Genomic DNA, 22,828 nt, shown 5'->3' with positions numbered 1-22,828 from the left:
GCAGGGAAATAGAGAGTCCTCAAGGACGCAGTTTGGGCTGGTAATGGAATAGCACTGACTTTTCGGTCTGTACTGCAGTGTGATGCTGGGGCATGCAGTGCTATGGAGGGGCCAGCCATCTGGGACTATGCCATGGCATTGCTACTATAAGGCTAGATGTTTGCTGAGAATTAAAGATTTCTGGTTCTTCCAATGTTTGTAATTACCTTATTTCATTCTGGGAATGGGACTGTCCTTACAATTGCAGTCCAAGAGATTGTTTGACACTTATAAAACAATGTGTGGTGTGACAGCTCGCAACTTTTCCAGGCTTCCACCTGAAAGTTTTCGTGTTTAAGTAGAAGGTGCCTACTCCAAAATACAGTTTAACAGGTGCTCTCTGTTATTTAAGATCAGATCATGTATTAATTGGATTTATATTTAGAAGGAATGATACAGCTATGCAGCCTTTGAAATGATAACATTGCTTAAAGGATTGTGACGCCATAGCTTTCAAAACAGGTATTTCCATGACTTATGGGCAAATAAAGCCTGGTCTCCTCCAGACTTGTGGGTTATCAGTGGATTTTCTGGAACTTGACAATTCAAGACTTCTTCACTTCTGTTAACTCCAGTTTAAATGACCAATGGCTTTGGAAGTTATTTGGCAGGAGGCCAGAACACATACCCAAACACTCTGATTACATAAACCTCATTTTCCTAGAAACCTCTGATAATTGGAGAGAGACAGAAAAATAAAAATTATCTATAACTGAAGAAAAATGACAATTCATTAATGATTTATTTTTCTTAATAACATGGCACTTGAAAAAAGTAGCAGTACATCTGTCCCCATAAAGGAGACTTGTTCCAGCACACTCAGCCTCCGATTTGGTTATTCTTCAGTCTAAATTAATTTTTTTTCCGTTTCATGCGCTTAGTCCATCTTAAACACCTTTGAACTCTTCAAGTGTGTCAGTTTGTTTACTTTGAATCTTAGATACTAAGTCAAATTTGAGACTTTATCTTTGGTATAACTGGGTGACTTAGGAGTACTCTCTTTTTCATGCAAGACCTGCTAGCATTTGAGAAGGGAAGCCTTGGATGCGTCTGTGTTGGCTTGTAGACCTAAACTTGTCTTACTTGGCATAAATGGCTGCCACCCCAGAGAGACCTCAGGAGTGAAAAAGCTTGCAGAAGAATTAACGTGTGAAGAGGAAAACTGGAGGGGCTGTTACTTTTGTGTAGTAGGGTATGAAATAAGGAAATTAATACTGCGTTTTGAGGGAGGCTCAGTGATTGGGTTAGTACAGTTTATGGCTAGTCATATATTTAGCTGGTTCATCCAGCAGGGTCAGGTTGTCAGTGAGTGCATGGCTAAGGCAATACCTGTCAGTTAGCACACGTTCGGATGAGCAGTAAGATTTAAAAGTAAAGAAGCATGAGCTAAGAGGGTCAGATTTGGTTAAGCTGCATCAAGAAGGGCCATTGTAATCTATGATCATGGGGGGTGTGAAAGGGTCATTCAGTTTAGGGCACTATTGGGTTATCATTTAGCAAACTGTCATATTAACTGTCCAGATCCCACACATTTTCTGTTGAGCAGAGTCTCAGCCTTGCCAGATGGGTTGCATGTCGGTCTCTTCTGAGCTCCCCTAACTGGTGATGATGCCTTTGGAGTGGCATATTTTGAGGATTTGAGAAAAGAACAGTCACTTTATTCACATTTGCTGTGATTGTACTTCTTCAGGCAGTCTAGAGTCTGTGTGATAATGCTTCTATTCAGGTTAATTCGTATTTGGTTTATGAGTGAGGTTTCACGTGACACAGCATCAAACTGATTTACTGATTTCCAAAGGAAAAATGCCTTCTGCTCTTCATCCATTAATTCTCTAATGTAATCAATAAAAGCAATCAGTTTTTTTTTTCATAGAAGTTAACGTGCGACTAATCATCATTGACAAGATTAGGTCAGGTTCAAATTTTGCTTTGCCTGGCATTGGTAGTGTAAGAGATGATTTTATAAACAAATTGTGCCCCTAGTAGAGAAGCGGAACCTCAGGAGTGAGGAGAGTATAATGTTATGAAAAACACTGTGTAGGAAGTGAAGGACCAAACAATTCTTCACCAGAAAATCTTTAGAAGAAGTCTTTATCTCATCTGGAGCCATGATTTCCAGTTGTAGATAGTGGTCACTAAGCCTGTTATGGGATGCTGGCTTTGGCATGCTCTGGAGAGTGTGAAGGCAGAAGCACCAGCAATGGTCTCTGCAGTTGTGACTGTGTGGTTTACAATTCGGTCTGAAAGTTTAACTATGATGGACAGAATTAAGATGTTTTTAAACTAGCATTTGCTGTACATGCAGGTTAATGCAATGTAAGTGTAATTAAGAACAGCCCATGGGATTACAGCCCAGAGAGCAGTTCGACATACCTGTGCCGTATCACTGCAGAAAGGCAGAAATGAGTGTTGTAAAACCTTAGAGATACCATGACAGAGTACGAAAAGCTGTTAGTATTCTGAAGTTCACCTTCTAACTAAATGGCATGTTCCTGCTGCATTTTTTATGTTGCAGTGGTAAAAATGCTTTTTCAACAGTTAATGAGAAAGCTACATCAGCATTTCCCCTGGTCTTGGGTCCATTATGTTATGTTAGCAACTGTATCGTACTATTCTCTGTTGCTCGTGCGGTTCTAATCCTGCTTAATTCACTGGCAGTACTTGATTTTGCTGACCAAAAAATACTTGTTTGCAGCCTTGAGCAACCTTCATTTCTTTTATGTTTTGCATTGGTTTACCTTCCTCTGCTCCCCCAGTTCACTTGTATTTATTTACCTTTTGTTATGACAAATCTGAGGGAGAGCTGTGTGCCCTGAGTTTAGCTTGTGGCTCTGCTCTGGGTGGCTGGAGAGATTAATTTGTAATCGTGTCTCAATTTTCACTACACAGAGGAGAAGCATTTGTTTGTCTTTTTTACTTACATATTCTTTCTCTGGTTTTGATCCTGAACTCTGTAAGAAAAAAACCCAAACCAAAGCAAAACGTGTGCAAAACTGTCAACACAGTTGGTAGTGGCAGAGAAAGTGCCTACAAATCTCAGATAATGGGTAGTAATGGTTAACTGTCTGTGTTTATATGGTGAACATACAGGCTTTTTCATCTGCTTACTAGCGAGATGAATGTAGTTTGTGTAGTTGCTCACATTAAAATGTGTTTTAGGGGAGTACCTATAATTTATGGGAGTGTATTTTTGGGATACCTGTACACCTGTTACACCATTTTAAAATGAGCTTGTTAGTAATTATAATATGCCTTGAGATGATCAGATTAATTTTTTAATATGACTATTATTGATGACTATTAATATCTTCCTTTGATATAATATATGTCTAATGAGCTAAATTTCCTTAATTAGATTACAGAAACTTAGTCTACAGTTGCTTCATGCAGCTGCATTGCTTCACTGTTAACATTTTTAAACCATGGGCCTGTATTAAAGTCCAGGGAAACAGAGAAGTCTCTGAGGTGAAGAGACCTCATATTGCACAGGACTTGCCTTAAAGATCATGCCCAACTGAGAGTAATGATGCAGCTTTGTCAACTAAAGTTTTTGCCTCAAATAGTATAAAAAATTCTAAGGGGCAATAAGATTTTAGTATTCTGTTGAGACATACGTGTTCTGTTCTGTACTTCAGTGGAAGAAAGACCTGGCAGTAAAATGCCATGGGCTGGGTTAAACTTGCTGTGTGGTCAGTTGGGTTGTGAAGTCAGAGACTTCACCTGCACCGAGAGAGTTGTACGTGCTGTTTTGGCAATCAAAATGATTGGAAAAAGTATTTTGCTAACTCCCATATGAAGTTTGAAAAATGTCTTCCCCACCCACCCCATATATGCAAATGTGTTACTGGATATTGGAGAGCATTTTGGGAACAACTATTTGCCTCTTTGAAGTTCTTTCTCATGGAGGTCAACGGTGCTACTCACAGTAGACAGCTCAATGCCTGGTAGCAGAATTCCTGTTTATGGCTCAGAAACATAAATTATACAATATGCTCTAGGAGGTCAGAGGAGCTTTCTGTTTTAGCATGAGTTATTTGCTCTCTCATACATCTACTAATCAGTAATTTGCATAGAGAAGGCATTCTCTAACATGAGCATTTTCAGTACTTAAACCACAGGTACCATGTATATGTAGATAGTGAAGATACCAATGTATTATTGGGTGAGATAATTTAAGCAATATATAATAAGAAAAGTGAATCTCTGAGCAGGGTATCTCAGTGCACACTGTAGACAGCAAGAGTTAAATAAGTCATCTACATTTTTTATTGCTAATATAAACACTTTAGCAATGCTAATCAGTTGTACTGATTTTCTGTTTTGATTTTCCTTAATAATTAAGCAAAAGATCTGGAATGCAATCAAGTTTTACACTAGGGGGTTCATGCAAATGATTTTTTTTTTAATTTTAAATTTTGTTAAATGTATCTAAAAGGAAAGTTACTGAAGTTGAGAATAAAAGAAAAAAAGAAAATACAGTTTACAGTCTGCATAATCAAAGCGACTGTTTTCAGTGAGGGAAATCACCACTTTGTTGAAATTATTAGGTGAAAATACAGCTGCTTTTACTGCTTTTTGAACAACTGCACATTGACTACTCTGCTATGCAGTGTGCATGCAGAGGAACAGTTACAGACCATGAAATGTCTTTCAGCAGCCCTGAGTTTTCAAGAAGGATTTAGCAAAATGGGATCATCTCTGTATCCTCAGATATCTTAAATATAATAGTATCTTTTTGTGAGTTTTTTTTTATGTTGACTTCTGAAGAAGGTATTGTGAAGTAAGACTATTTCATCACTTTTTTTTTTTTTTTCATGGCCCCGTGCACCTTTTTCTCTTAAAATAAAGTTATTGGTGTGGTTTGCTTTATTCTCTTCCATAATATTTAAAGTAAGAAATGTGTATTTCTGATTATTTACTTTAAAAAAATATTTGTATTATTTCAAAACAAACATATTTATGAGAAATTATTTTCTTACTATATGACAGATCAGATTCAATGATCTCTTTTTTTTTGGCGATCTCTGTAGCCACGTGGTGTTAAAATTTGTGTGAAAATGAGGATATAAGGTCAAATGTTCACTGAGAGGGAAATATAGTAGTTTAAGTCATTACAAATTACCTAGTACCAGCATTCATTCTGGCATTTGTGGATTAATGGTAGGTTGGATTAAAAGTGTTTCAGTATGCAAATTAAAATAATCTCTTTGAAAACAAAGATAGACCTAGTCAAAGGGTTAGGATAATCTTTTAGATTTTTATGTTGTTACAATAACTTTTTAATGAACAGAATGTTTATTCTATTTTGGAATTGTACGACTGGCAGAAGAGGGAGTATTTTTGCAAACTATATTGGGAATTCAACTTTCAAGAGCAGTAACAATGCAGGATAACATGTGAGGCTGTCTGTTAACAATGTAAAGCAAAGTCATTTAAACCCTTTGCCTGATGAATCAATTTGTTTGCATGAGAATTATAGGTTAGTTAGTAAAAGCACCATGCCATTTTTTGCAAGTCCTGAGCTCTCATTGTGCCTTCCAATAGTGCTGTTTAGCATCTTGAGGAACTGATAAGGAGTATTCATGCTTATATAGAATTTAGTTTATATATTTGCATTAAAAAATAAAGAGCACCACCCCGAGTGCCACAGAACATCTTTATATTGTTTTTTGTTCCTCTGACTTGCATCTCTCCCCATGATGCTGTTGCCTGGGCCCTGTAGGAAGGCAGTTTATGGAGATACCTAGGTTGAGGTAGTGCCCAGGAATTAGGGTGCAGCCTTTCCCAAGCAGACTATGAATATCAGCCTTCTTGCTGGCCCAGGCCCCGGGTGCTCAGGCATCCTTAGGGAGGCCACGTAGTGAAGTCAGTGTGTAATTTTGGGGAAGATGTTTTTACAAAAGGTGCTGCTTGAGATGGGACAGCATCTGGGGTTTTTAAGAGGTCAGCATAGGTTGTAGGAATTCGGGGTGCTGCTGGCAATGAACAGAGTAGTACAAACCGCACCTGTGAGTAAGTTATGTGCAGGATTTCTGATGGTGTGTCATCAGCTGAACCTTGCTACAGTGGTGGTCTTGAGCAAATTTCAGCCTTTATTTTAAATTGCAGCTCTGTCATTTGGACAAACCATCACTAAACAGACTGAGCCTGGCTGCCTGCAATTTGATGGGGCAGTGGGACCTCTAAAGTGTAGTTTGTTCACTGGATGACCTCCGTGCCACTTGTGTGAAACTACTCCTTTTGGGTTCTTCTTCCAAAATGGGCAGGATATTGCTGCTGCTAGGCAAGCAGTATGTGTTTCTTGAAGTACCTGTTGCTTTAAATCATATGTATTGATTATATATGGGTCAATAGTTTTAGCTCCTTTATCATTTGTAGAATATTGTTAAATGTATTATAAATATTTTTTCTTACAGCCATTTTTTGGAAAGATGGTTCTTCATTTGAGCTCCTTTTTTGGCTTCCCTGTCATACTCCTGTACCATTGGATGGGGACAACTTTATCTTTGAATCTGGAAGATCCCAATGTGTGTAGCCACTGGGAAAGGTAATATTTTCTTCTGGAAAATCCATGACATGAATTGTGATTGTAATAATTTTGTTTTGTTTTACTTGGCTCATTTTAAATGATTTAAAGAGTTTAGTTGAGTAATGAGCTGGGAAAAAATTTCACATTACTGCATGGGCAAGGTAAGTTCATGGACAAGTAAAAGGCTATTTCACAATGGGCTGAAATGCAGTCATCTTTGCAGTAGGGGTTAGGATACAAAAAACACTACAGTGGCACCAGCAATGTTACACAACCATCTGGGTACAAGAAGTGAATAAAAATAGCTTTTTTCAATTTAAGTGAAAAGAAGCTTTTACATATGCAAAATATAATTAACTGTATTGGAATTTGGACAAATTTGATTATGCTGATTCTTTCCTATTCAACATTCACAAAATCTGAATTAAGATTTGTTGTTTAATTTTTTTGATGAGGTTCAGAAATTTGTAACATGCAGTAAGAAATTAATCAATTTAGTTGGTCTGTTTGTTCACCCAGTTCCACTTTAATTGCAAGGAGAACGCCACAGTGGGTAGGAAAGTTTGAGCCACAAGCATTTGCTCTACTTCTTTTCATGTGTAAACGTTACGGTAGTGAAACCACGCCTTATGGTCTCATTATTATTATTATGCCCATGATTGATCAGCTAGTCCCTGAGACAGTCTTAACTGTTCACTTGAGGACATCGGTATTTCCTGCATTTAAGGTAACCTGTGGTTTATGTTTAATCACTGGGAGTGCTTCTAAGCCACTGTACATTTATTTGGGATTGTTATGGCTGAACCTTTACAAAGCAAATTGAAACTTGTATTTACTTTTTTATAAAGTCTCTATATAAAAAAACTTCACTCAAGGACTTTCCCCAGGAATTTATCTGAGCTTCATGTTAAGCATTTGGAGTCTCTGTGCCTACCGTTGTGTAAAATTTGGCTTACACAACAATGTGTATATGAAGCAGTCACCATACTAAATACCTGTTTACAGTATTCAGGCACGTGTCTATGATGTTACTGGATGCTCATCTATATTGTGTATGCTTTGTTTACTATTTTTATAGATAAAAGTGGTTTTGAGGGAAGCTACAACGTAACAAAAGCAGAATGGGAAAAAAGCCCAAATATAACTATTTACATGGCATAATGTATTTTAAAACAAGCTGATCAAAGTCTGCAGAAAGAAAAACATATCTAGCAAGCATGTCCATTTTGTTGCATGAACTTTTTTCCTTCTGCTGAGACACAGAAATGGGGAGGAACTCCAAGTAAATTTACCAAAACATTCATGCTGTTGCTCAGAGCAGGCTTCAAAGGTACCTAAGTATGAAAGAGTAAAACCCCAGATACAAGCTCGTTACTGCTGCTGTCACTGGCAGTACGATATACTTCAAATAAATCTACCCCAGCCAGTAATAAAATGGTCTTTACAAATGAACTGCAACCACAGCAAGAAGGAGCAGAGCGTGCCCTGCCTGGAACAAAGAGCGCAGAGCTTCAGGCAAGCGTCGGCACCCCACCAACATTTTGTCAGACTAGGTCAGACAGCTGGGTGGATTAGGGTTGCTTGCCTTCATATGGACGTGGGAAAAATAGGAAGTAAGTTCTGGGCAGTTAGAGTAAGTGGGTCTGGATGTGTTTTCCCTCAGTACAGGTGATGACAGTAGGAAGAGATGACTGTGGCTGTTTTACCCTGCAGTGGGTGCTAAGAGGTCAAAGAGGCTCTGAGTGAAAGTGAGTGAAAACCAGAAGGGCTACATACTTAGTAAGTGCTTTGGCTGGTCCTGGGAATTAGTCCTGCTGCAGGAACTTGCCATGCATTCCCATCTTTTCTAACCCCCTTGCGCAATCAAGGACTGACTGACTGCCAGCACAAACAGCCTGCTGAGGAGTTTTCTAGGATGATTCAATATTTTTCCTTTTTGCAACAGGGCTCTGTTCCTGTTGCCTCACTGACAGCTCTGGAGGCTCTGGACTTCAAAACACAGATTTATTTCTAGCACACTGCACTTATAATTTGGCAGAAAATAATAGTAGGACTTCAGTATAGTATTTCTGAAAGAAAAAAGGTTCTATGTTAAAAACTAGCCAGTAAACAAAATAAGGTATGGACTTTAATATTTTATAATTTCTGATTGCTGAATAGACTGTTTGATGGCATAATTGTTATATCATTTTTCAGTAATTATTACTTAGGTGTACTTCTGTGCTGACACCCACTTAGTATCTAAATACACGGGCAGACCTTTCCACTACCAAAGACAATGTTTTGCTATGGATACAGCTACAGTTTTTAAAAGAAATTTCTCAGAAAATCGAGTGAGATTTTTCTGTTTTGTATGATAACAGCAGAAGCCTCGTTTTCTGGCTCTTAACTAGTTTTCCAGCTATCCAGTGATGTTAGTAAAAGTTTATTGCCATAGGAGAACATGTACGACGTACTACTTTAATCTGCTGCTTGTTTGAGACACAGGTGTTTTGGTTTTCTAAAATTTAGGCTTACATTACTTTTCTTTAAATGTCTAGTACTAATATTTCATCAAATGTATTACACAGTAGAGACATGATGGCTCTCAGCATGTGTATTTTTCATTGCTTGGTGGAAGAGAAACCTTTTGATTGATATCTTCCAATTTATAAAGTTAGCTGGTTCATTTTTTACTTAAACTTGAACTTTCTGTGAGTTTTTGTTGCACATGACTATTTTGTTATATTTATTCCTTACTGTACCAGGACTCTGTAAAAGGCTTACTTAAATCAGACTGTAAAATAAAGGACTTGCTCGATAATCATTCTGCTTTCTCTCTCTCTCTCCCCAGTTATTCAGTTACAGTGCAAGAGTCATATCCGCATCCTTTTGATCAAATTTATTACACCAGTTGTACTGACATCCTAAACTGGTTTAAGTGCACACGACACAGGTGATGTATAACTGTTAATATTGTCAAACTGCTGATACTGTAGATATTTGTAAAGATTTTGTGTCTGTCAAAATCAAGCATGATATGTAGGATATTTTAGTTACAGTGACTAGTCTGTCTAACTGCTATTGTCTGTGTCAACTGGAAAATGCTTGTCCAAGCCATGTCACATATGTTTTATTAGCAGGTATCATCCCATGAAATGCTAACAGAAAACAAACAGGTTGGGAAAAAGCATGCAATGCACAAAATTAAATTCCCCAGATCCTGTGAGGTGTGTTTGTTCAGAAATGTCATGAGAGACTCCTTGCTGCTTGCAACCTTATGTTCTGGGGAAAGTGTATGCTACTTGAAAGGAAACTAAAAACATTTGTGAAAGGAACATCCTTGTGCTTGCAGAAAGTAAGCAAGGGGTGAATGATTAAAAACTGGTGACAGCTGTAAAACGCATTTTCCTCAGAGGAATATGCCCATAAGTATGAACCATCAGCAGTGGGAAAGGCTCCCTGGGACACAGCAGCTGGGGGAGACAGATCAATATGGATAGTATGTAAAAAGCACATACTGAGTTCAAAGAGAGATTACACTTTGTTTACCTATGACACCATTTAGGTATGAGCTGTTCTTTGCTGGGAATTCAGACTGTCTCAGGTGTTGTGCGGATGTGCGTACTGCTTGGTGGAGTATGTGGTCAGCAGACAGGAGAGCTGGGTGGGGGGAGATTTACGGCCATGGTGAGGAGCAGAGAGCAGTGGGAGAGCCCACTTCTAATAAGTACTACTTGCTCATGTCAGAAGGAAGCTATATTTTTTGCAGTTCTTGACAGGTTTATGTGCTGATTTCTCTGTGTGCTGCTCACCACTGCCCTGCGGGGCCACGTTCGGCAAAATGCAGCCGCCTCCCTGGCAAGAGGCGTGCAGTGCTGCCGGCTGCGCAGGAGGTCCGAGCTCTCCCTTGAGCCCTCCTGTCTCTTGCGTTAACCATAACTTCTCTTCTCACAACATCTCTGCCCCTAGAAAACTGACTCACCCTTGGGAGGATGATCCCCAGAAGTCTTTGCCTTGGAAACTGATAGCTGTAATGGTCAAGCAAACTGATTTGTATTGCCAGCCTTTAGCCTCCACAGGGGATGCTAATGGCAAAGGCAGTGATGCTCTGGTTTGCATATTAGATAAGCAGCCAAAATCCTTAACTGTTTTCCTACTGTCTGGCCACCCATGGACATAAGGCTTGTTGGGGAACCAGTAGGACTCTTGAACTCAGCAACACATAAATCAATCAAGGTCTCTTTGAGCTTTTTTTTCTCTCCTCTTACTAGTACCTGAATGCTTTTTAAAATGTATAAGAAAATATATTGTCTTGTTTATGAACTATTAATTGTATGTAACAACCATTCATTCTTTTCTTTAGGATCAGTTACCGTACTGCCTACAGACATGGTGAAAAAACGATGTACAGGCGTAAATCCCAGTGCTGTCCTGGATTTTATGAAAGCAGGGAAATGTGTGTCCGTAAGTTTAGCTTCTTTTTGCTTTGAAATTCCATACATTTATCATAATGCTGGTTTGACTCCCCTTTGATTGGCAACTTGTGGAAGCTGAGTTATGGGGCCTCCGTTACTCATCAGTGGTGCACGTGCAGCTCTCGTTGAAATCAATTGGTGTTGTGCACATGCAAATGACAGGATAATTGGATCTCAGATGTCTAAGTAACCAGCCTTGATGTGATTCTAACTAATGATCGTATGGAAAATGCATGGCACAAGTGTCAGTGCATTTTCCAACACAGTAAATAAATAAGAGGTTCAAAACCAGAAGGGAAATGCAAAGTTTTTCTCCGTAGTGTGGGCCCCACTTGATGCCCATGCTTAGCCTCTCTTGCAGATACAGCGATCCGTAACAACCGTTTGAAGGCAGCAGCACTGCCTTTTTGTGTGGCACATGCCCCTATCTCCACATCCTCCTAAGTCTAAAAAGGGAAGAGCTGTGTCCAGAGCCTGGCGGTGGCCTTGGCTCAGCTCTCTTTTTCTCTCTTGTACAGCCTAGGAAGGTCTGATTCTTGAAATGGTATTCATTCAAGAGCATCGTAGAAAGGCAGCATGAAAATAGAGGAGGTGTTAATCCAGAGCCCTGGAAGTGCATGGTTAGTAGTTTAAAGTAGGGTTGTTCAAAGTCATACAGCAGGTTGGGTACCTAGATGCTTGTGTCAGCAGGACTGACAGCAGGGAACTTGTGATAGGTAAGCACTTGTGAAGGATAGCATATTCTTGGAGGTGGGCAAATGTGTAGGGCTAAAAATGGAATTAATTCAATAGTATTTCAAATTATTTGTCCCTGTGAATGCACATGCACAGCATGGACTGCAACAGTAACTTTTCCAGAAGTCAGGGAACCAATTCTCTTCATTTCATCTCCTTGAAAAACTGGGCTCATCAGGGGCAATCTTTGGTCTGTAACGTCGTTTGTGATGTTGACCTGTGCATGTACTTTTATTAATTTTAGGAGACAGAAAGGGCATGCATTATAGTGGAAAACAGCTATATCCATTCTTCGGTTTTGCTTCAGCTCTTCTAATGATGAGATTTAAAAAACCTGCAGAACCTTAACGAACAATGTCAGGGGGACTGAGGTGGTATAGTTGAATTTCTTCTGGAAACATGGAGCCCTGTAAGAACAGACTGTTGAGGGGCTGGAGCCTGTGGACTGCAGGGGCTGCCCTTGGGCTTGCTGCCCAGTTTCTGAACAGGCAACAGATTGGCAAGCCTTGCCAAGAGAAAAAAGTGAAAAGCCCAGCTTATTGGGAAAGCCACAGCGTGTGGGTTGTTTTGGCGGCTGTTTTGGCTCCTCTTGAGTGAAGGTTTGCATCACGATCCTGAGTCAAACCCTGACTCAGCTGGTCTGTGTGGGGAAACCACCGGCACCCTCTGAACGCCCCGGAGCAGGACCTGGACCGAGGCATGTGCAAATAGCTGGCTCTGTAACAGCATGTTTTCAGCCTGTCTAAGGCACGCTGCTTTACCTGGTGTTTTTTTCTCAACTGAGAATGAGAAAAATGGAGATATGTTCATTGCTTTATTGTCTGCTTTACGGCTGTAATGACAGTGGTGACGCATAGCACTCGAGGTACGGAGAAGCTTGTCCAGGAAGAAGTTCTGTGAGATAATGGATAACAAGAAATTTGTCATTGCCACTGGATTTTGCAACCCAGTTTAGGAGATGGCAGTGCGTTGGATAAGTCTTTGGTCTTTACCGATAAATGAGAGTCTGAAAATCAATATCAGTATGTATGTTAAATTTATTTATTCAATACGAATGCAAAATAGTTTCTTAATTTGTGCCTGTCAGCTTGTTGTGAGGTACATACTGGAAATGACCGACAGGATTTATTTGTATCCCTGGAAAATTATACCCTGTGAATGTCATAACACATCGTACTATCCTCATTTATATTTTTCTTTTACTGCACTTCCTGGAGTTTGAAAATGCAGCAGTAAGATCTTTGATTTAAAGTGTTTTCTGCACATGAAAAAGCAAGGTCAAAATGATATTTTTAAAAAACAACTTTTTAAAAAAATGAATCTAGCTGAGATCAGATTGGCAGTTTTTTTAAACTTTTGTTTTTAACGTGTATGCATTAGACTTATAAGAACCAATTTCTAACAACTTTTGGTTATTATACAGCATATATGAATGATCATATTTAGTTTTTTGATTAAGTAGCATACTTTTTGAAGTATATAACAGTTTGATCACGTGAGAAGTGTGATGATGAGTCTTTTATGTGACTACAGCTTTTATATAGCTATAGCATATGTAGTAAATTCATTCTATATTAACATAGTAATACTCAGAACCTAGTAAATTCAGGTCTCACTGGATGTGCTAATTTTTTACTGTTACTACATAAAACGATGGCAAATGCTTATATTCAGGACATGTCTGCTCTGGCTTTTGAAGCAATTTTGGAATGCCTCAGACTTCAAATTATGTAAAAATAAAGATCCTTCAGTGGACCTAATTTTGCATTTATTTGATTCTGTAATGGTTGACCCTGGAAGGCGTTGAGAGACCTTCAGTCCTCATGATCTTCAACTGGAGCTGAGGATTCAGGGCAAAGGAGGAGCTCAGTAGTTAATAGAAGGCGGCAAATATCTAATGCTTTCCATTGTTTCAATCAGCTTTCTTCATAGTGAACTTGTACATGCTAGAGTAGATGGTGCCTGCTCACACTATGGTTATACTAGTCATCCAGTTTAACTTGGAAAGCAAGAGTGATGCTGTCAGCTGAGATCAAATGGTAAGAGATAGTGATATGGGGAGGACTCTTCTTCTGTGTCATCATAGCAGAAATATCACTGGCAGAAAGCCAACACAAAATCTTTTTCTGCAAGAAAATGGCGACCCCATTAAAAACCACACATGCACCTCCCCCCTTTTTTATATGAAAAGATAGAAGAGAATCAAAGCCATTTGAAGTGTTGGGGATATCTTCTTTTATGCTATTGCTGCTCCACAATGTGCACAGCATTTCCGTTAAGGTAGTTTTATTTTCCATGCAGTGTGGATTATTCTTTACTTAGTGGAGGATGTAGGGTGCTTCTAAAAGGCTAAAATATTTGTGGTGCTGTTGATGGTTTTGTTCTGTGTTTGTTCCTTTATCTGACTTCTCAATTTAGAAAGCTCAATTAGAAAATTCTGCTGGTAGATGATTTTGCTATGACTCAACACTACAGTGCATACAGTGATGAACTGAAATCTTGTGACTTCCCTTTTAAAATAATACTTAGGAATCTACAATGTGAATACTCACCAGTCACTGTTCCCCTAGAGGTAGTATTTACTAGTGGTAGTGCCACTTCACTGACTATAGTGGGAAGAGAATTATTTGTCACTGCATAAAGAATTGCAAGAATATGCCAGCCTAATGTTGCTAAAGTCTGTAAATGTTGTATTCGCAGAGGAAAAGAATGACCAGCAGCGAGAGAAAAGCACTGGCTGAAATTTAAGTGGGTTTTTATTTAGTTGTTTGGAGTCCAGTCTGAACAGATGAATTTGAATTCATCTTAGGGTACAAGATTTCTGTCGAATTGTGACTCCAATTTCCATACTTGTTCCTGAAAACTTTCAATAGGTGAAACTTGTGTTACGTTTTCACTTTTTGATGAAAATTCCTTTTGTGTTTTGTCTTTGGATTCAGTGTGTGTGTGTATATATATATGGAATATATATATGGCACATATATATATATACATGGAAAATATACAAACAGGCCTTTTTTATCACTCATGGAAATTTTCGTTCTGTTTGTTCTTCTCTAAATTAAAAATAACTGTTGTACTGTAAACTGTCCAAACTCTGATACAGAATTTTAGTATCCTCTTCTTTTGACCAATGCCATCGATAAGAAGACAGTCACATTAGAAGTAGATACTTGTTCAGAGTTTTATGGAAAAGACCACCCTATTACAGACATCATAAGTTTAAAAAAAAAGTCTGTTAATTGTCTCAGATACCTGCCTTTCCAGTGTTTCTCAGTTTCTTGAAATGATGCTGCATTTACATCATTATTAGTCAGCAACAAAGTGGCATCAGAAGTCAGCCTCCATCTGCAGCCCTTGGAAGCTTTTCAGGGAACCTCTTGGGGAGGTTTTCAATGATGATAATAAATATTATAATAGACACTTTTTTTCCAAATTTTGGCCAGTATACATATATTCTCTTGCAGATTGAGTTTATTGTGGCAAGCAGTGTTCAGTCATGCTGAATAGAAAAATTATCCTGTGTTTTATTAGTTGTGCCATTTGGGTTTGTCTTCAGGTGGATAAAAAAATTATATTTTAATTTTAATTCCAACATTGCATGGAGTCAGTATTTGGACTGTTTTATAAGCATGAAGATACCTGTTAGTACTTCCAGTATTACCCTGGTTTGTGCTCTCCTCATACAACACCTGTTTATAAAGGATATGAATAATGTGCAAATTTCTGACTTCTGTCTTCACTGTTGCCAGTATCTCTTCAGAAGAGCAGGCTAACTGGAGCTCAGGTGATTATTTATTTTTGCTTTTAAAAATTACAGTGCATGTAATTAATATTTAGATCTGATGGACTTTCTGAGGTGATCTGAATGCAGTTTATATGCAGATACAAAGATAGAATCATTCTGTTAAGTCCTATAAAGGAACTTATTCTTGGCCTTACAAAGGCCATACCAAGTTGAGTGATTGACTTAGTCTCTTATTTATTCCAAATAATCTACTGTGACTTCTAATACCAGTGGCAATCGCTAGGAGATTTGGCATATGGATGCTGGGATGAGCTACAGACTGAGAAGTTTTTACAAAAAATGCAACCTTCTATTTTTTTTTCTGCATTTACAAAGTCCATTCAGTTTTTAGCATGTTTCTGAAATGAAAGAATTCAAAGACTTTAAGATGTTTTCTGGTGGCTTTCTTGTAGACTGACACACATTCAGAAGGGACGTAGTAGCAGGTAGTAGCATTTTGGTAGCTTGAACATTAACTTCACATGGAGTTTCTGACAGTGTAGCATATTTCTAAGAACATCAAAGGAGAATTATGGCTGTTGAATTTCCTCCAGACATGAAATAGAAAATAAACCATCTAATGCATAACTGGGTATCACTCACTTTAATAGCAACTAGTCATCAAGTGTAGGAAAAAAGGATTAACCAAAGGATATGTTCTAGCATACAGTACGGAAGTGAAGAATTTATTTGAAAAAACACATTTATAATATGTAGTTTAAAAGATATTTGGATTTAATTTTGTGCGATAAGTGCTGAGGGACCTTATTTTAGTTAATTTTGAGGAAGTTGAAAGTAAACCTTGTGGAATATGTAGAAGAGTTTTTTTCTGTTTCCAGTCTAAAATGGTTTGTGCATTCAAATTTAATTCACAAGATTTTGAGAACTTTAACAGCTAAAGAAGCTTTTTGTCTTTTTTTAAATGGATATATTTCTTCAATTTGCTCTTTGACTAGGTATCCAGATCAGGATAGAGTGATATTAGCAGAAATGCTAAACACAAAGCACGGTCAGGCATGTAGTATGACTTCTTTTGTTAGAAGTCATTTATCTGAAAAAAATAATATGGATATCTACTTACAATCCAAAACCAGGCCTAGTTCAGATATTACTCCATTTGATGATGTGATTAATTTGTTTAAAAGGTGAAAGTCTAATTGTGGAACCGTGATTGATTCTCCTGGTCATTTATTACGTGCATAATTACAGTCAAAATATTTCAAGCGTTGTTTATATTAATTGATTTATGTCTGGCTTTTCAAAATGAAAAAACAACAGATCCTAAAATGCATGCATAAACTTTCATTTCAAATTTTATTATGGGAAATTCTTCTGTATCTTCTTTTAACATTAGATAATGTTAAATGCACAGCTATTATTATTATTAGAGAATGTTAATGCACAGCTGTCTAAATGTTGCCTGTCGTGACTTATAATGAAATAACTTCATGTCACTTTCTTAATCACAGAGAGCAGATTCATAAAATGCCATACAGAAATTTCAAGTCTTAAAATGTTCCACTCTTCATATATGCTCTAGTTCAGAAGTGGAAGTCGTATGAGGCACAGGAGTTACTCCACTCAGCTGTAATACTTTAAGTAGGTATAGCAATGGAGGAGCAATCTGGGCTTGCACCGCAGGGGGTATGCTGGAGCCCATCAGCATATAAGTAGGCATTTGAATTGCAGTCTTCTCTTGAGCTGGAGCACCGTCTCCCTCTCTTCGTTGATACCAGTATGAGACACGTGATCAGTGTTTGAAAGTGGCAACTTGACCTAAAATTGTATTGTACATTCTATGCCTCTAACATGACTGGCTTAATTCCCCTGGTATGAGCTCCCCTCCCGAAGCTGTGGTGCTAAGGCATGTCTGTGAGCATGTTGGCCAAGCCCTTGCCTCACATCGCTTCCAGCTTGCTGCAATAATGGTGTCAATGGCCTGGGTGGCTTACACGTGTCTTTTCACACTGATACACTTTGCCGAGCTTCCTCAGCAGGGCATGTTCATTCAGCTGGCTACAGAAGTACCAATGCCTGCAACTGAGGTCGGAACAGAGTGCAAGCAGCCTGGTGCACTTGTGTTTAGAGGACAGAGCAGCTCCCCCCACGGTGCAGAGAGGGCTGCTACAGGGAATTGCACATGGAGCAGCAGATACTTTATAGATACTTCAAGCTGGCTGATACTCTATAATCAGAAAGAGCAAATCTACACTTTGTTTTTTAAGACAACGAAAGGGTATGATCCACTGATATAGACCTGTAAGGCAAGGCAAGGTTTTAGAGAAGAGTATGAAGGAAGCAATAAGACACAGAATAAAAGGGGAAATAAGATGTAAAAGGAAATACGCAAGAGTAAGCTCAGATTGCTTTTCATATGATAATTGATTTTTCCCTTACAAAAGAAGAAGAGATGACTTATGCAATTTATTGCTGCCAGTGAATTTTTGGTGCTTCTTTACACTGCTCAGTATCAAAAAGACTTCATGTTAAGTTTCTCACCTGCCCTTGCACGTAAGTATTTTTTTATATCATGTCCAACAATTCCATAGGAAACCAAGAGAAAATAATTTCTTTGTCCCTGATGTCATTCGTGTCTTCTGAGCTTGTTCTAACTCTTTTCATGTTGTCCTCACCTTAGACTTTTTTGTAGGTCATTTGGTAAATTTTGGTTTTCTTATCCCCATGTTCAGTGCAATAATTTTTTTACAGATGCTGTCTCTTAGGGATGTTAACTAGGATTCAGTTGCCAAGAATCAATTAGCCCATAAGGTGTCTAGAGAATAAGTAAGTTCTTTTGGTTACAAAATAGGTTTTTATGTATATCGAGAGTGTAGAAAGAAATCACTCTTTGATCAGATAGATTTTGGGGCATTAAGAAACTTAAAAAAAAAAAAGGACATACTGGATATCTTTAATTCTTTTGTATATCTTGAACATTTTTTGAAACACTCTTGGCTTTAGTTTAGCTTCTTCAAAGTAAAGAATTACATATACCCTTTCTTTTAGAGAGAAATTTGTGTATTTTTATGCCCATGTGTGTATATCTATCTATCTATCTATCTATCTATGTAATTTTAATTGATCTTAATTGAATTTATTTGGAAGCAGCAGTTTTTATGTTATACAACTTCCTTCAGTGGTCCTTATCCCATATTTCTTTGTCATTAGAGTCAGCAGATGTTTGGCTGTCAAAACCCCTGACATTGTTACCTATAGATAACTTCTATAGAGACTTGGTAGTGGTAGCCTGTTTTGAAGAGTTGTGTTTGATTTACATTCTACTACTGGAAAACTGAAACACCACTCCAGTGGCTGAAGAGAAGCCACTGTTGATTTATGCTATCGTGGCTAAGAAAAGAATACAGCTCTAACTTGCAAGATGACTCTGCATTGTAAACACTCTGACCCAAAGTTTCATCTGTTCTACATTTGTTCTAAGACAACTCTGTTTTATTGTTGGAAGTAATTGATGATTATTTGCACAGCGCCATAGCATATGCTCTTACATAGGGATTGTGGGAAGGACCTATGGGCTCAGCATGGCATGAGGGGCAGCACAAGGAGATGCTCAAAGAGTTTCTTCTGTATCTCTTGCTGGGTCCAGTTTCTTACATTCTGATTTTTGTATTTTTTTCCATCTGTCTCACAGAGTATGTGATGGAATGTTGTTTTATTGTATTTAGCCTTAATGCTCAGGAATTTGGGTTGAGTGTGTTGGTATTCACTAAGTTATTCATACATGTGCACATGTAGAGACAGGTATGTGTACAGCTACCGTCTGTTGTCTTATGGTTTACTGGTAAGATTTTTCACACATTTAGTTTAGAGAGAGCTTCAGTGCCCAAGGCAGCACTTCCTAGGCAGGAATCTTCAAAGATACAAGTAATTCATGTCTCTTATAAGACTAATGGAAAATTGTGATGTATTATTTAAAGTCATTCTTTTCATAATAAATAAATAGAGAACAATGAAATAGCTTTGTATTAATATTTTGTATCATCTAACATTTAAAAATTTATATTCTCCCTGTTGATTTCTAATGAAGATCATTTTAATGCACACCTGAAAAGTAGCTCATTAGAAATAAGAGTTGAGAATGAAAATTAACGGCTGTAAAAATATGCAGTTAATGGCTGGGATCCCAGATAACCAAAGATTTGAATAATATATGTGATTGATCTCTGTGTGGCTTTCCTTTTTCTTGGCCACACAAAATACAGAGAGGACCAACGTGCTTCATCATGTTTAATTAGGAAAAAACCAGGACGTTTTGCAAATATTTTTCCTAATTACTGTAGAGCATTTTCAATCCATTCAGAACCAAAATGATTCACATGTAGTCCCATGAAACTCCTTGTAAACACCAACTTTGTCTTTTCCCCATCATTCACCTTGTATACATTGGTATACCAATCAGATTCCTGCTGTAGTTTCTCTGGAACTGTTGGTACAAAGAAAATTCTCATCCTGTGCAAATTTTTTAAGTTTTGTTGTTGTTCAAACTAGAAGAAAAGTATTACAGTATATATATTTTGGAAAGTTAAGGGTATTTTGTGTTGAATATGATGCCAGGAAACTGTTGCTGGTTGCAGATTCTTCCTCTTCAGTGTATTGCATTCTGAGTCAGTTACATCGATGTGCTGGGTATCGAAGCCATTTCAAGTTTTTCTTAAAAGTTTCAAATAAAAGCTCTATTTCAAAGTAAGCCTTAACTGTAGAAACACATGCTTGCAAATCATTAAAAAAAAAAAAAAAAAAAAAAAAAAAAAAAAAAAAAAAGAAAAATTTCAAGCAGCTCTCCTTAGCACTTGGTATAAAGGTTGCACTGATTCATAGGGTTTCTATCTCGTGCCTTACCTTAATCATCATCACTGTTTTGTTGTGCTTCATTTGAACTGTGCAACCATTCAGAAAAATCAATATTAAAATACTGATGTGTTGCAAATTGTATTTTATCCATGCTGTTGCAAGAGAATCCCTCTTTTTATGCATGCAGAAGTTCTGCCCTTTTCCTTGGCGTGATCTCGTTTGCTTGCAAGAATCACAGGATGGTTGAGCTTGGAAGGGACCTGTGGAATTCATCTTGTCCAACTTTCTTGCTCAGACAGGGCCACCTAGAGCCTCTTGCCCAGGGCCATGTTCAGATGGGTTTCCAACCTATATCATACTATGACTCTTTTCATTAAATGTGGACGATTTTCTTGTTGCTAAATGCACAAGTATTTGAGTAGCAACAACATGGCTTTAGTTTGAGCCTTCAAACATAGGATAAAGAGAAGAGAATGAAGTAAGAAAATTCATTTTTAAGAGGTGCCATCAAACATTAATACACTAATGTTTATTTTGCTTTTAAAAGATATTTGAGACATGAAACATCTGGATTAGGAATAAGTTTAGAATATTTTTCCTAGTGCTAGTTCTTCTTCTTTAATTCTTTTATATTTCCTTCTCTGACAGCTCATTGTGCTGATAAATGTGTCCATGGTCGTTGTATTGCTCCAAACACCTGTCAGTGTGAGCCTGGCTGGGGAGGACCCAACTGCTCCAGTGGTGAGTTTTCACCTGCTTCTGCCTGTCTTGTGCTCTTTCCATGGTGTTGTCCTCTCTTTTGGGCAGATTATCATCGATCCTGTGCTTGGGCTCCTGCTTTCTGGTCAGGGGGTTGCTCTGAGTTATCAGGTTACTCTGTGTGACCTGATTTTTCTTCATTTACTTGCAAACAATGTTACCCTGTAGCAGCACTAAATGTCTCTATTTTGTGCTCAGAAACACACCAGATAATACAGAACTCAGTATCTGGAATAAATTAGATAAAATTATATTTTAACTGTAAGAAAATCTCTAATTTTTTATTTTCCTAATGCGTAAAGAATGATGGTGCCAGGTCATGTTTAATAGCTATGAGCAAAGCCTTCCTCACAACCCTATCCTCCTTTTTCACTCTGCCACTAACTTGTCCTTTTCTCCCCTCCTTGTGTTCCCCTCTTGCATTATTAGTCGCTCCCTGTCTGGTCAGTCTCTTTCCATTTTATTCTCACTTACTAGTCACATTTCTCCAACTTTCTTCTCTTTCCCCTTTGCCATGAGAGTGCGTGCAAGAGGCAAGGGGAGCAAGAGAGGAGTATTGAGGACACACGCAGCAGGAGACAGGGGCAGGCTGGCTCCTTTCCTGCTTGGCATGTGGATGCAGTCACATGCAACCCAGTGAGCAGGTGGTCACGCTTAATAAAGAAATTATAAGATCAAGGCCATCACACGGTTGATGCAAGAACTTGTCAAAAACACAAAGTGAAGTAGTAAAATAATATCAGTTCATGACCTTTTTAGTCACTGCTGTTTTCTAGACTCTTTGAGTGTAAAACCAGGCACTGCAGGCTGCAATAAGGCAATAAGATCTGGACAGAGGGCAGAAACCCCTCAGTGGCAGGGCTGGCGTGTTTGCGCACTATGCCTTCCTCTGTCAAAGGTAATCGTTTGTGCAGACCATGAATTGTTATTTTTTCTTCCCTTTGGCTGAAATAGAGTTTCTCAGAGGAATTCTTGACTTTTTTATTCATTATAATTTGTTACTTATTCCATCTTTCTGTTCCTCTTTGTAAGGTCTTTGGAAACGTAACGTTTAGGCTAACATTACAACCATATACTTCATTGCAATAAAGTTCAAAATGGGTCATTGCTAGTGACTGTCCACTTGAAAGGAACATATTTTAGTCAACAATAAAAAAATATGTTTGTAATTTACATTTCACAGACCATATAAAATTCTAATTCATAAACCAGAGCTTGATGTCTTGCAAAGATATTATGCTGCTAGTTTACCTAGCATGGGATTCCTATAAAAATAACAACTCTGAAAAACCTAGATCATCAGCAGGACAAAAATAATATGGTTGTATTTCCACCCTCATTTTTTTTCCACTTCACAAAACCAGGAAAATGTTCTTTTTTGCAAACAAGGTGCTATAGTGACTCTTCTTCTAGAACTGATCTGTTGTTCAGGCAGCATATTTTGTGAAATTTGAGAGAGTGTGAATAAAAATAATTGATAATAAATTACATGAGGAAGAACTTAACCATTTCAAATTATTACATTTCTTGTACAGTCTTTGTATATACTTACATGTGATTCTTTTCATAAACAGCTCTAAAGAAACAAAGTTTTGTGTAAGGCGTAAAACTGAAAGAGTTAGCAATGCAATGTCACTGTAATACTGATCTTAATCGAGTGTGCTGCATTGTCAAAAGAAATTGTCAAAAAAATGTTATCTTTCTTTCTGAAAG

At 37.9% G+C, this 22,828-nt stretch overlaps 1 protein-coding gene across 1 annotated transcript in view; it reads left to right on the top strand.

The window, feature by feature from the left end:
* Positions 1 to 6,470: 6,470 nt before the first annotated feature.
* MEGF10 (multiple EGF like domains 10) overlaps positions 6,471 to 22,828 on the top strand; it is a gene marked incomplete at both ends in the record, with an annotated part of 75,573 nt that continues 59,215 nt past the window's right edge. Inside the window, 4 exons of the mRNA XM_082335782.1 lie at positions 6,471 to 6,586; positions 9,402 to 9,503; positions 10,914 to 11,014; positions 21,005 to 21,097. Of these exons, the coding sequence (XP_082191908.1) occupies positions 6,471 to 6,586; positions 9,402 to 9,503; positions 10,914 to 11,014; positions 21,005 to 21,097 (412 nt within the window). The remainder of the gene's footprint in view (positions 6,587 to 9,401; positions 9,504 to 10,913; positions 11,015 to 21,004; positions 21,098 to 22,828) is intronic.

This window comes from Platalea leucorodia, assembly GCF_965183815.1.
Source record: "Platalea leucorodia genome assembly, chromosome: Z".
In the NCBI taxonomy this organism is placed as follows: Eukaryota; Metazoa; Chordata; class Aves; order Pelecaniformes; family Threskiornithidae; genus Platalea; species Platalea leucorodia.
Note: the sequence above shows the minus strand (reverse complement) of the source record. Positions and strands in the feature narration are given on the sequence as shown.